The sequence below is a fragment of the Nicotiana sylvestris genome, unplaced genomic scaffold (genome assembly GCF_000393655.2).
Source record: "Nicotiana sylvestris unplaced genomic scaffold, ASM39365v2 Un00054, whole genome shotgun sequence".
NCBI classification, from domain to species: domain Eukaryota; kingdom Viridiplantae; phylum Streptophyta; class Magnoliopsida; order Solanales; family Solanaceae; genus Nicotiana; species Nicotiana sylvestris.
In genome coordinates this window covers 1-11,111 of record NW_027184390.1, presented here as the reverse complement: position 1 = coordinate 11,111, position 11,111 = coordinate 1, and the positions used below count along the sequence as shown (strand labels likewise).

Below are 11,111 nucleotides of genomic sequence, written 5' to 3'. Positions count from 1 at the left end.
AGTGTCGGAGAAATATTTTTAAACCGCAAATGTAACCAAAAGTGGTTCAGTCCTAGATGTATCAAAGATGTATAAAAACTATATATTTGATATATCACAATGAATTACAGTGTATTATATGTATATCCCATCAATACATAAAAGCTAGTACCTTATTTCCTGTGTTGTTGAAGAAACCAGTAGAGAAGTCCTCACGTGTTGGCCTATCTGTCATTTCCCAATTCAATATGCGTGGTGTATGATCTCTAATGTGAACATCAAACTTTTGATCAATTATAGTGCAACATTCATAGAACCACACCTGTAGTGCCAGAGAAAATCCACCAATCATATAAAACTCAGACTTTTCCCTCAACATATCCCTCACCGACTTCATTAAAACTCGAAACACATTCTTACCCAGGGAAACGACACATACTCACCACTCTCGATGAGATGGAAATCACGTTTACTTATAAATGTCTTCTGAGCATGAGTGGACATTAGAAATGTGTTTATGAAATAAATGATTGCAATTTTAACTACGTTTTCATCAGACTGTCATTTCTTCTTCTCAAAACAATCAATAGCGACTTCTTTGACACAACTTAAAACTAGAAAAATAAGTATCCACCAACCTATTGGATCCACTGAAGTTACCCTCAATATGTTCATTGCCACATCAGTTTAAACCACTTACAACACCAAATTCCCGAAGACCAAAACGTAAAACACATTCGTCATTCAATTTCACATAAAATTGATCACACGTATTTTGAATCAACTCCCTAAATATTACAGAACGAATATTGTGCATGGATAGAAACTCAAGGTAAATCAAGGAAATAACCAAAATAACTTTTCCTAAACATCCGAAGCTGGACATCAGTCAACTTTGACTGTAAAAATGATATGATGTCCACATTAGTGTATGATGCCCAATGAGTAACAGGAAAAGGCTCACCAACTAGAATATAGAGTTTTCAATGCTACAAATATATGACACAAATTAAAAACAAACAGATACAAACTAAATCCAATTTTAAAAGAAGATTCAACAATAGACAAAATTATAACTGAAATTGTATGTACCTTACAAACTTTATCAGGAATTTTAACTTTTTCTGCCTTCTGAACCTTACTTTTTTTTGGTTTGACACCTAAATTTACTTTGTCCTCCACGACACGTTTTCTTTTACCTTCATCATCATCCACTCTAACCCTTTTGCTCTTCTTTTTCTCAGATTGTCCAACAACATCCTTTCGAGATTCTAACACTTTGACACTGTCGGAACGATTTTATCTTCGCATATTTCGTTCATCAATCGATTTCTCAACTAAAACCGGGGTTGAATGAGGAGATAAACTCATCGATCTAGTTTCTCTTCTCATGTTGCTTGTTTTCTCAATTGAAACCGACTTTGAATAAGGTGATGAACTCATTGAACGAGTTTGTCTTGTCATATTGCTCTATTTCACAATTGAAACTAGGTTCAATGAGAAAATTTAAAAAATAATTATATAAACAAACAGTTACAGAATTTTATGACGAAATTGATACAAAACTCGACCAAAACTTGCAAAATCATCTATAATAGATACAGACGATGAACTCTAACTAAACAAGTCAGTCGCAGAAAGCTTAAAAAAAGCAACATCGCTTCTCCAAAAACACATGCAATCCGAAAAATATACAAAAAAGAGGTTTTCTACTCCAAATTACCTGGAATCAGACAAAAATAACCGCAAATGTATCTTATTTTGTCGTCAATTTCAGCAGTTTTGGTTCAATTTACGAAAAAATCGCATAGAGAGAAAGAGAGAAAGAGTGTGTGAAAATCCGGTGTCTGTATACAAAAATAACGGATACACAAACTGACGTTAATTAAAACTATTTGAGCCCAAAATGACATTTGGGCCTTTTTTAGTAGATTGAGCTACTTTTGGTTGGGAAAGATTTTAGAGTGTCAGTTTGGATAATTTTCCCTATCTAAAAAGGACTAACACGTAAACAAATTTGGACACTGTTTTCCCAATCCACAATTGGAATGCATTAAAATGTTTCGCGGACTTGTTGGTTGGACTTGTATGAAATGAAATCCCTCTGATATTTTAAGACTTCCAAATTTTCTTTAAAAAAATAATTCGATCGTGACAAAGTTCCCAAAGAAGTTTATAGAAGGCACGTATTACATAATCCAACAAATACTACTAAAACGTATCCTAAAATATCAAATCATAAAATTCACACAAATAGCATAATCAAATTCATTGTTTACTTTTTCAGTTAGTATACATAAATTATACAATAGTCAAACACAATTGTATAAATATTATATGTGAATTATATATATATATATATATATATATATATATATATATATATATATATATATATATATATATATTATATTCTCGGCTATTTTAAGTTTAAGCGACTGGGTAGATGATTAGGTTAATTAACGGTAGATTAGATTTAAAAAAGAGAAAAATGATGAAAAATTCCGGACAATACCCTTAGTAATTGACGCCAGTGTTTTCTCGTCCCTTCCATATCCTCCCACTTGCGTACACGCATTCTCATTTTAGAAAATCATCTCATGTGCTGATATGGAGAGATGTTTTCATAAAATTATCAATCTATAGAAATTGTTTTGGTAGAAATAAATTCAGTACCATATAATAATTTCCAGTAACAAAATACAGAAAAATGATTTGATTAAAGAAAAATATTAAATAATACTTTTGCCATGCCAAAACGCACCAAATAGTCATGTTTGTCCACGAGTCCCTAGTGACATACTAGAGTTGTCATAATGTTATATTTACAAAATAATTTTTTTGTCTCATAATTATTGTGAGGATTGAGTGTATACTCTATTAAAAATATTACTTTACTTTTAAATAACGTACAAATATAAAGATTTAAGTGGAATATATTTGCGGACACATTCGTTATTTCACTTCATTTCCCCTTCCAATCTCAAAAGATCCTCTGCTAGATTCTTTAACACTGGACAATTTTTTTCTTCCCAAAATCTCCTCATTTTCACCACTAAATTACACCCAACTGCCACTTCATGGCTACTCTGCAAACTCATCTCCACTTTCCCATTTCTTCTTCACCAAGATTGCTTCTTTTCAAGAACCCCAATTCAGTTTCCTTTTCCAAAAAACTATTTTTCTCCAAAAAAATTAATGGGTTTTTGAATTATCCAAAATTTGGTGCTAAAGAATTGTTCTGTTGTAATTGTCAAGCTAGTGGTGAGATTATACCGTTTTCATCAGCTGAAAAGGAGAATGAAAGGCCTCCTTTTGATATTAATTTGGCTGTCATTCTTGCTGGTTTTGCTTTTGAAGCTTACGCTAGTCCTCCAGTAAATTCTCCATCTTTATTTATGTACATGTATATTTCATTTTTCTATTTATTTCTTTATTCATAAATTGGAAGTGGACTAGAATAGTAAGAATGGATATTATGAATTCATATACCGGAATCCATGCGACAAGGAGGTCACGGGTTTCAAGCCGCGGAAACAACCTCTTGCACAAATGCAGGGTAAGGCTGCATACAATAGACCCTTGTGGTCTGACCCTTCCCCGAACCCTGTGCATAGCGGCAGCTTAAGGCACCGGGCTGCCTTACAAAAAAATATATAGCGGAATCCAACTATTTTGAAATTGAGGTGTAGTTGATTGATTGGTTGGTTGGTTATGTTAATTTGTGTAAATAAGAATGTTGATATGTATGTAGTTGTTCATTTTTCTATTTGATTCTTTATTTATAAATTGAAAATGGACTCGAATAGAGTGTATGGATATTGAGAATTCATATAGCAGACTCCAACTAGTTTGGGATTGAGGTGAAGTTTATTGATTGGTTGGTTAATTCATTTTTGTAAATATAGGTATGTGGTTGTTGATTGGAGAAGAAAAATGGCTTTCAAAAGTATCTTTCATTGTGGGTTCTTTTCATATTTGGTGTTGTAGAAGTTATAGATGTCATGCTTGTGATGTGTGAATTTTGTGTTGCACTGTGACCTGCAATATGAAGGGGAGTGTTGGCGCAACGGTAAGAGTCGACGCCGACGCCGTGTGACCATGAGGTCATGAGTTTAAGTCGTGGAAACAACTTCTTGTAGAAATGCTAGTTAAGTTGCATACAGTAGACCCGATGTGGTCTGGCCCTTTCCCTAACCCCGATTATAGTGAGAGCTTAGTGTACCGTGCTGCCCTTTTTTGTAGTTTGCAATATGTACACCTAAAGTTGTGATCTTTGAGTCTCAGTAAATATTTTTTCATTCATATTATTGCTTAAGCATCTTATTAGGCTGTTGCAATTCTAGTTTAGGAAATATACATAATGTTCTTTTCTTGTAGTAGGCTTAACTCCCAAAACTCATGAAAATGAATGAAGGAAATAGTTTTTTCATAACCATATGTAAGGCCATCACTTGTCTAAGTGGATTTTCTTTATATTTGATTTTACTTAGAAGGAACTTTAATCTTGCAAGTATACTACAAATCTTGAAATGTTTATGGAGCAAAAAGTAATTAAGCGATTGGATTGTTTTTCTAGTCTGATCCATTTTGCTTCTTTTGATATCACTTGAACAGGATAATGTCGGAAAGCGTGAGGTGGATGCAGCTAACTGCAAAACCATACTTCTTTCAGAGTATGTTGTTGGTTCTTATTCAGCTTAGTTTTGCTAATTTTATCCAAATCATCTTAGACAAGACTTCAGTTTGTCCAAAATTGCTAATGAGCGTAATATGTCTGTTTCTTTGAAAGGAAGTAGGATTTGGCATGGATCATGATTGGAAATTCTATCTCATATTTGACAACTATCTTGCAGGTCATTTGTGCGTGAAATTTATGATGGCCAGTTGTTCATAAAGTTAAAGAAAGGTTTCAGTTTTCCTGCTATGGATCCTTGGGTAAGGTATCCGCCTTCTAATATTAGCACATTATCAAAATTCAATTCGGACGTGCCTTACTCTTCTTGACGTGCCTTACTCTTCTTTCCTTATTAACGGGCTAATTATGCATTTATTTACTTTTCTAACTCCAGCTTTGATTTAATTGCTTAATTTTCTTTCTAAATTTCAGGGAACGAGTGATCCGTACGTGGTGTTACAATTAGATAGTCAAGTTCTGAAAAGCAAGGTGAAATGGGGGTAGGTAGTTAGTCATGTGTTAATGCTGCAATTTTTTCTCTTTTCTATTAAAACTTCTCTAGATCTTCGAGGCTTACTTAACAATGAATCAGGATGCTTTGCTTGTTGTCAATATGTTATTGCCCAAATATTGCATGCATAAGCTGAATGGTAAAGCAGCCAATAAGAGAGTCTAGAAATTGTCTTCTCTTCGGTTTGAGGAACATGTCAAATCCTTAGTAAATAGTTATGCTGGATTAAGTAGAATTCAATCGGTTTTCATCCTTAACTCACATTCTTTATTACCTTGAGTCAATCATTCCATCAATCTCTTATTTGATGTTCCACGACACTTAATCCTCTTAATTTGTTATCAAGAAGGCGAAAGGTCTACAATTGCTATTGTTTGTTGGAGAATAAAGCTATCTTTTTTCTTTATTTCAGATTATACACTGTTTGAATCTTGAAACATCATCCAAGAACGGCAACATTGTTAATATTGTGAATTTCGTTTGCAGGACAAAAGAGCCAACATGGAATGAGGAGTTTGCTTTAAATATTAAGCAGCCGCCTCTGAATGATCTTCAGGTTGATAAATTGAGTTCATCTTTGCTCTCTAATGGTTAATTAAGTAAAGGATAGAATTCCTGAAACTGTAACATTTTTCTTTCGAATTACGACCTCAATTTGCTGCAACTTAGCGCTTCCACATTAAACGACGAAACTTTAATACACAGTATGTGGACTATGTGTCAACAGATGAACAATAATCACATATTGCAACACTGAATCTCCTGATGAAAAGCAAGCAGCTTTAGTAAGATATGCAATTTGAAAAGCTTTAAGCTTTCTTGATATACCAAGTGGTCTTAGTGTCATTTACGGGTGCTTGCTATGGACACTGCTAAATTAACTGAATCTCCTGATGAAAAGCGAGCATCTATAGAAGCTTTGTAGGTTTCTCGGTGTTCTTGTTTCTCAACTCTGGATCTAATTACGTATTCATAACTATTGTCAGCTTGCAGCTTGGGATGCAAATCTTGTGGCTCCACATAAACGCATGGGGAATGCAGCAGTTAATGTGAAACACCTCTGTGATGGTATGAACCCAAGAAATGGCTCTCATGAAATTGTACTTTAAATAATTGTCTAGATTTCATGGATCTAAAATATCATTCATGCAAAATAAGGTCTGACTTCCTTTTCAACTTATCCCACCAAAATAGGGAAGTTCTGAGTGCTTCTTCAATATGCATATTGGTTGTGTTTTGATGACTATACTGAAAGTGTCTCGTTGCTCATCAAACAAATTGATAAAGGAAGAAATCCTCTTAAAGGGACAAATTAGTTTTCTATAATTATACCTCTGAATTATATCATAACCGATATAAGTGCTGATATATGGATTAGGCTGGTATACAGATTCCATTGATGTTTAAATTTGTGAAAATAACAGACATGTGCTTTTCTAGGAGAATCTCATGAACTGCTGGTTGATTTGGAAGGAATGGGCGGTGGTGGGAAGATAGAGATAGAGGTAAGTTGATTTGAATCTGGAGGCATATTCAAGGTTCAAGAGCACTAAGACCTTGCTTATGCAATAGGAAGCTACCTAATGTTCGGTTGGTTCATTTTCTTTTGGTTCTTCCCAATTTATCTTCTGTCACTAGAATTTCTAACTGAATAGGTGGTTTTCTGGATGAACTTGTTGGGACAAAGTAATATCGTTCTTTTTTCTATTTAATGTTCTCAAATTCGGTTCAGCTTAGCAACCACTGCAGAAAGAACAAACTGAATGCTGTTTTTGTAGATTTCTAGCTGGACCTGAAGATTTTCGATTTAGCTGGAATTTCAGACCTTCATTTTCTGAAAATCCTTCTAATTATTTTGACAACAGTGGTACTCTAGCTGAACAGTATGTTGGACTAAATTGGATTTACGTAACGCTGACTTCAGAATCCTTCTTATATGATACCCAATTTGACCATTGTTGATTCAATTCTCTATTTAACTAGTTGTCCTAATAACATATTACAGATACAGTACAAGAGTTTTGAGAAAATTGAAGAAGAAAAGAAGTGGTGGAGAATCCCAATCATTACAGAATTTTTAAAGAAAAACGGGTTTGAGTCTGCTTTGAAGACAATTCTGGGTTCGGAGACTGTGCAAGCTCGACAATTTGTACAGTTTGCTTTTGGGCAGCTGAAGCTACTAAATGATGCATATAATGATTCGAATAGCAGCATTGAGAATTCTGATGGTGCTATTGTGGAATCAGATGTACAGTCGGGGTCGCAGAAATCACCCAACTCAAGCATGCCTCAAGAATCAAAACGCTCAAATAATTCGGAAAACACCAAAGTTGGTGGTGAGATGGAGTTTAATCATGATGAAAATGACATATCCGTTGAGCATAATTCTGCTGGCACTATGTTTTTTCAGAGCTCTCAATCAGATAAGCATTTCTGGAAGAATTTTGCTGATATCGTCAATCAAAATGTTGTTCAAAGACTTGGTCTCCCCGCTCCTGAGAAAATAAAGTGGGATAATCTTGACTTGTTAAATAAGATTGGGGTGCAATCGCGGAAAGTTGCAGATGCAGGATATGTTGAATCAGGTCTTGCAACTCCTGAAAAGCAAGAAACCGCTAATGGTAGTGCATCAACTGAACCTCCTGTTCATAACAACATTCAATCATCGCTTCCAGATATCAAGAAGGTGACACAAGACTTATTACGTCAAACCGATTCCATTTTGGGAGCATTGATGGTCCTAAACGCCACAGTTTCCCAATTCAGCAAAGGCGCAGGTTTTTTCGGAAAGGGTGATGCTAAAGAAGATTCTTCAACCGGACTGGAAAATGATATCCTTGGATATCCCATGAATAAAGATGGATTAGTGTTGGACGAGAAGAAAGCCGAGGAGATGAGGTCTCTTTTCTCAACAGCAGAGACAGCCATGGAAGCTTGGGCACTGCTAGCTACTTCTTTGGGACATCCGACTTTCATCAAATCTGAATTTGACAAATTATGCTTCTTAGATAACGAGTCAACTGACACACAGGCATGTTAATATCTGACTGTCTAGGAGCTCTTAGTTTAATATATATATATATATACAATAAAACTTTAATAATGTGAAAATATAATAGTTTAATCAGGTTTCTTAGATTTCATTTATTTAATCTAAGGAGAAGATTATTCAACTGATTATGGATTCTGCCAGGGCTGCAGGTAGCACTCTGGCGTGATTCAGCAAGGAAACGGTTAGTTGTTGCTTTCAGGGGAACAGAACAAGTAGGTTTTGGTTGGTATTATGCACATCTGTAGAACTTATTGATTTTGCTCGCTTGGGGATAACCGGTTGTTCTTTAATCCAGACTAAATGGAAGGATCTTCTGACAGACTTGATGCTAGTTCCTGCAGGGTAATATCGCTGATCTTACAAGAACAGGCTGGCTTGAGTTTCTTTTTTCTCTACCTTAAACTTCTGGTTCTCTATACTACTACTTTGTTTTTTCCTATTACAGTAAACAAAGTATTTTCATCCTTGTCTAAGTTCTCTGAAAGTGTACTTCCATTGAAATACAACTGTCTACTCTGTGGCCTGCTTAAAGAAACAATTCACTTTCTTAGAAGAATACAGTTGGAAGATAACTATCTGTCCGACACCGTGGAAATAAGTTTGAAATTCAAACAGTGCTTGAAACAATAAAAAGAATAGCCCAAGCACTTCGTTAATATTGAAAATGAATTATATGTCGCCTCCTTTTCATTATTTCTACGCAGCTAACTTTAAATGGTTGAGAGACCGCCATTTATTTATTTTGTTATCCTGAGTTGCTTCTATGCTGCAGGTTCAATCCTGAAAGGATAGGTGGTGACTTCAAGCAAGAAGTTCAGGTGGCACCCAAATTCTTACTTTACCATCTTAGTGTCTGATTTATGAATACGCTCTACTTATGTTTAGAATATATCTCATTATCAGAATGACTAGAGTTTTTTTTTGTAGGTTCACAGTGGTTTCCTAAGTGCGTATGACTCAGTTAGGATTAGGCTTATCTCGCTGGTCAAACAAGCAATTGGCTATAGGTAGGTGGCCTGTCAAACGAGATTGTACAATGCTGCATTTTCCTTTATCTCCTCGGATATTGTGAATGAGAGATGAGATAACACAGCTCCTATTTTTGAATGAGGATATTGATCTGATATTTTTGTTATCTCAAGCCATAGACATTTACCTTTAGAATCAGCTCCTTTTCTCCTGCTTTACTTCATAGGTCCTCCTCTCTGTTAGCTCTTTATCAGTACAGTGAAGTAAGAATTTGGCAAATATTTGTTTCAAGTCTTTACTAAGTGGACTGGTGGCATGCGCTTAGTATTACAGTCCGACTCTTAAAACTTGTAAATGCATTTTTGCTTTACCTGAGATGTCTAGGACTGCCTTAATCTTTTCTTCTGTTCTTTCCTTCTTTTCCCCTGGATTTTGTTACTGTTGTTGTACATCTTCCTCTTTGTCTTCTTGGTGTTTTCTTCTCTGTTTTTGATGTTCTCGCTTCACTGCTAATCATTGATGTCATTTCACCTATTAAACTGTAAATGTATTTTCCAGAGATGATGATCTTGACCCACCAAATGAATGGAGTGTTTACGTTACTGGTCATAGTCTTGGTGGTGCATTGGCTACTCTTCTCGCTCTTGAACTATCATCAAGTCAACTAGCTAAGTAAGCTCCTTTTTCTGCTTGTTTCTGTAGCTTGTTTTCCAGCCATTTTGCATTATTTACCACTTACCAACATCTATCCAACGACTTTTATCTTTTTTGTTTGCCGTTGTGTTAGGCGGGGAGCTATCTCTGTGACCATGTACAACTTTGGATCTCCAAGAGTTGGAAACAAAAAGTTCGCTGAAGTTTATAATGAGGTATAATTTACACTCTCCAGTTGTGAAATACTTATGTCAAGACTGTCTATATTCTATTGCCAATATGGTTTCACCATACGTTTATGGCATCTTTTACCATTCTTTTCTTTTTCTTTTAAAGCTACTCTTACCGGCAACATATAAAGTAAAGAAAAAGAGAAAGTATCACGTATTTGTTGATCAGCTACCTTGAGCTCTTAATGAATCTAAACCATTCTATGGAAAGAAACATGAAATTTCAGAACTTCTTTTCCTTGATGAATTTTAATATTTTCATGAATATGGCCCATAGTAAATGTGCTCTCTCTCACTTTTTATTCTGCAAAATGAGCATGTTCCGTAATCTTTATATTGAGACCAAAATTTAACATGAAGTTCTCATCAGTCTCGATGCAGAGAACATAGTCCAAATTTTCCTCCAGTGCCAATTGGCAACAAAATTTTCTGATATGGATATAGCAGTTCAGCAATCAAACTTCTTCAGATTTCTATGTAACTGAAACTTTCCGCAGTACATGCAGTTTACATAGAAAGGGAGAGAAAGTGAAAGGTGGAGAAAATGAGCTTTAATAAGTGGATCACCTCTTTGGAGGTTTTCTTCTCAGCTTCTAATATGGCATTATATTCTGGTGTAAGCGGTAAGCCACTGTCTCGAGAAAGGTGTAATGTCAGGGGTTTGGTGTTCATCTAACCTAAAAATTTAATAAGAACCAAGAAAAAAAAAATTAACATACCAAACCGAGAAGCTGGTTGACATACTCACCTTAACCTAAAAAATAGTGTTTGCCTATAGTTCATGACAATATTTGCCTGTTTTTCTAATCTAATATGGTGAACTGCTGTAAATACATTGTTGTAGCACCCAAAAAGAAAAATGCCACCTTACAAAATCACTTTCCCATGCTTTGGAAATGTACGGAGTTTAACTGTTAAAATATTGAGTGACTCTATGTAACCAAGTTTCTTCTTATATTGCAGAAAGTTAAAGACAGCTGGAGGGTTGTAAATCACAGAGATATAATACCAACAGTTCCTCGGTTGATGGGCTACTGC

The 11,111-nt window shown here is 35.1% G+C and overlaps 1 protein-coding gene across 1 annotated transcript; it reads left to right on the top strand.

Moving 5' to 3' along the window:
• Positions 1-2,926: 2,926 nt before the first annotated feature.
• On the top strand, positions 2,927-11,108 carry LOC104232615 (uncharacterized; the record flags this gene model as incomplete). Its single annotated transcript, XM_070165691.1, has 15 exons — positions 2,927-3,356; positions 4,597-4,655; positions 4,836-4,917; positions 5,090-5,157; positions 5,655-5,724; positions 6,155-6,236; positions 6,609-6,673; positions 7,174-8,199; positions 8,370-8,432; positions 8,516-8,562; positions 8,993-9,038; positions 9,148-9,227; positions 9,748-9,861; positions 9,977-10,058; positions 11,037-11,108. Coding segments are annotated over exons 1-15 (2,253 nt in total), but the record flags the coding sequence as incomplete, so codon positions are not given.
• Positions 11,109-11,111: the final 3 nt, after the last annotated feature.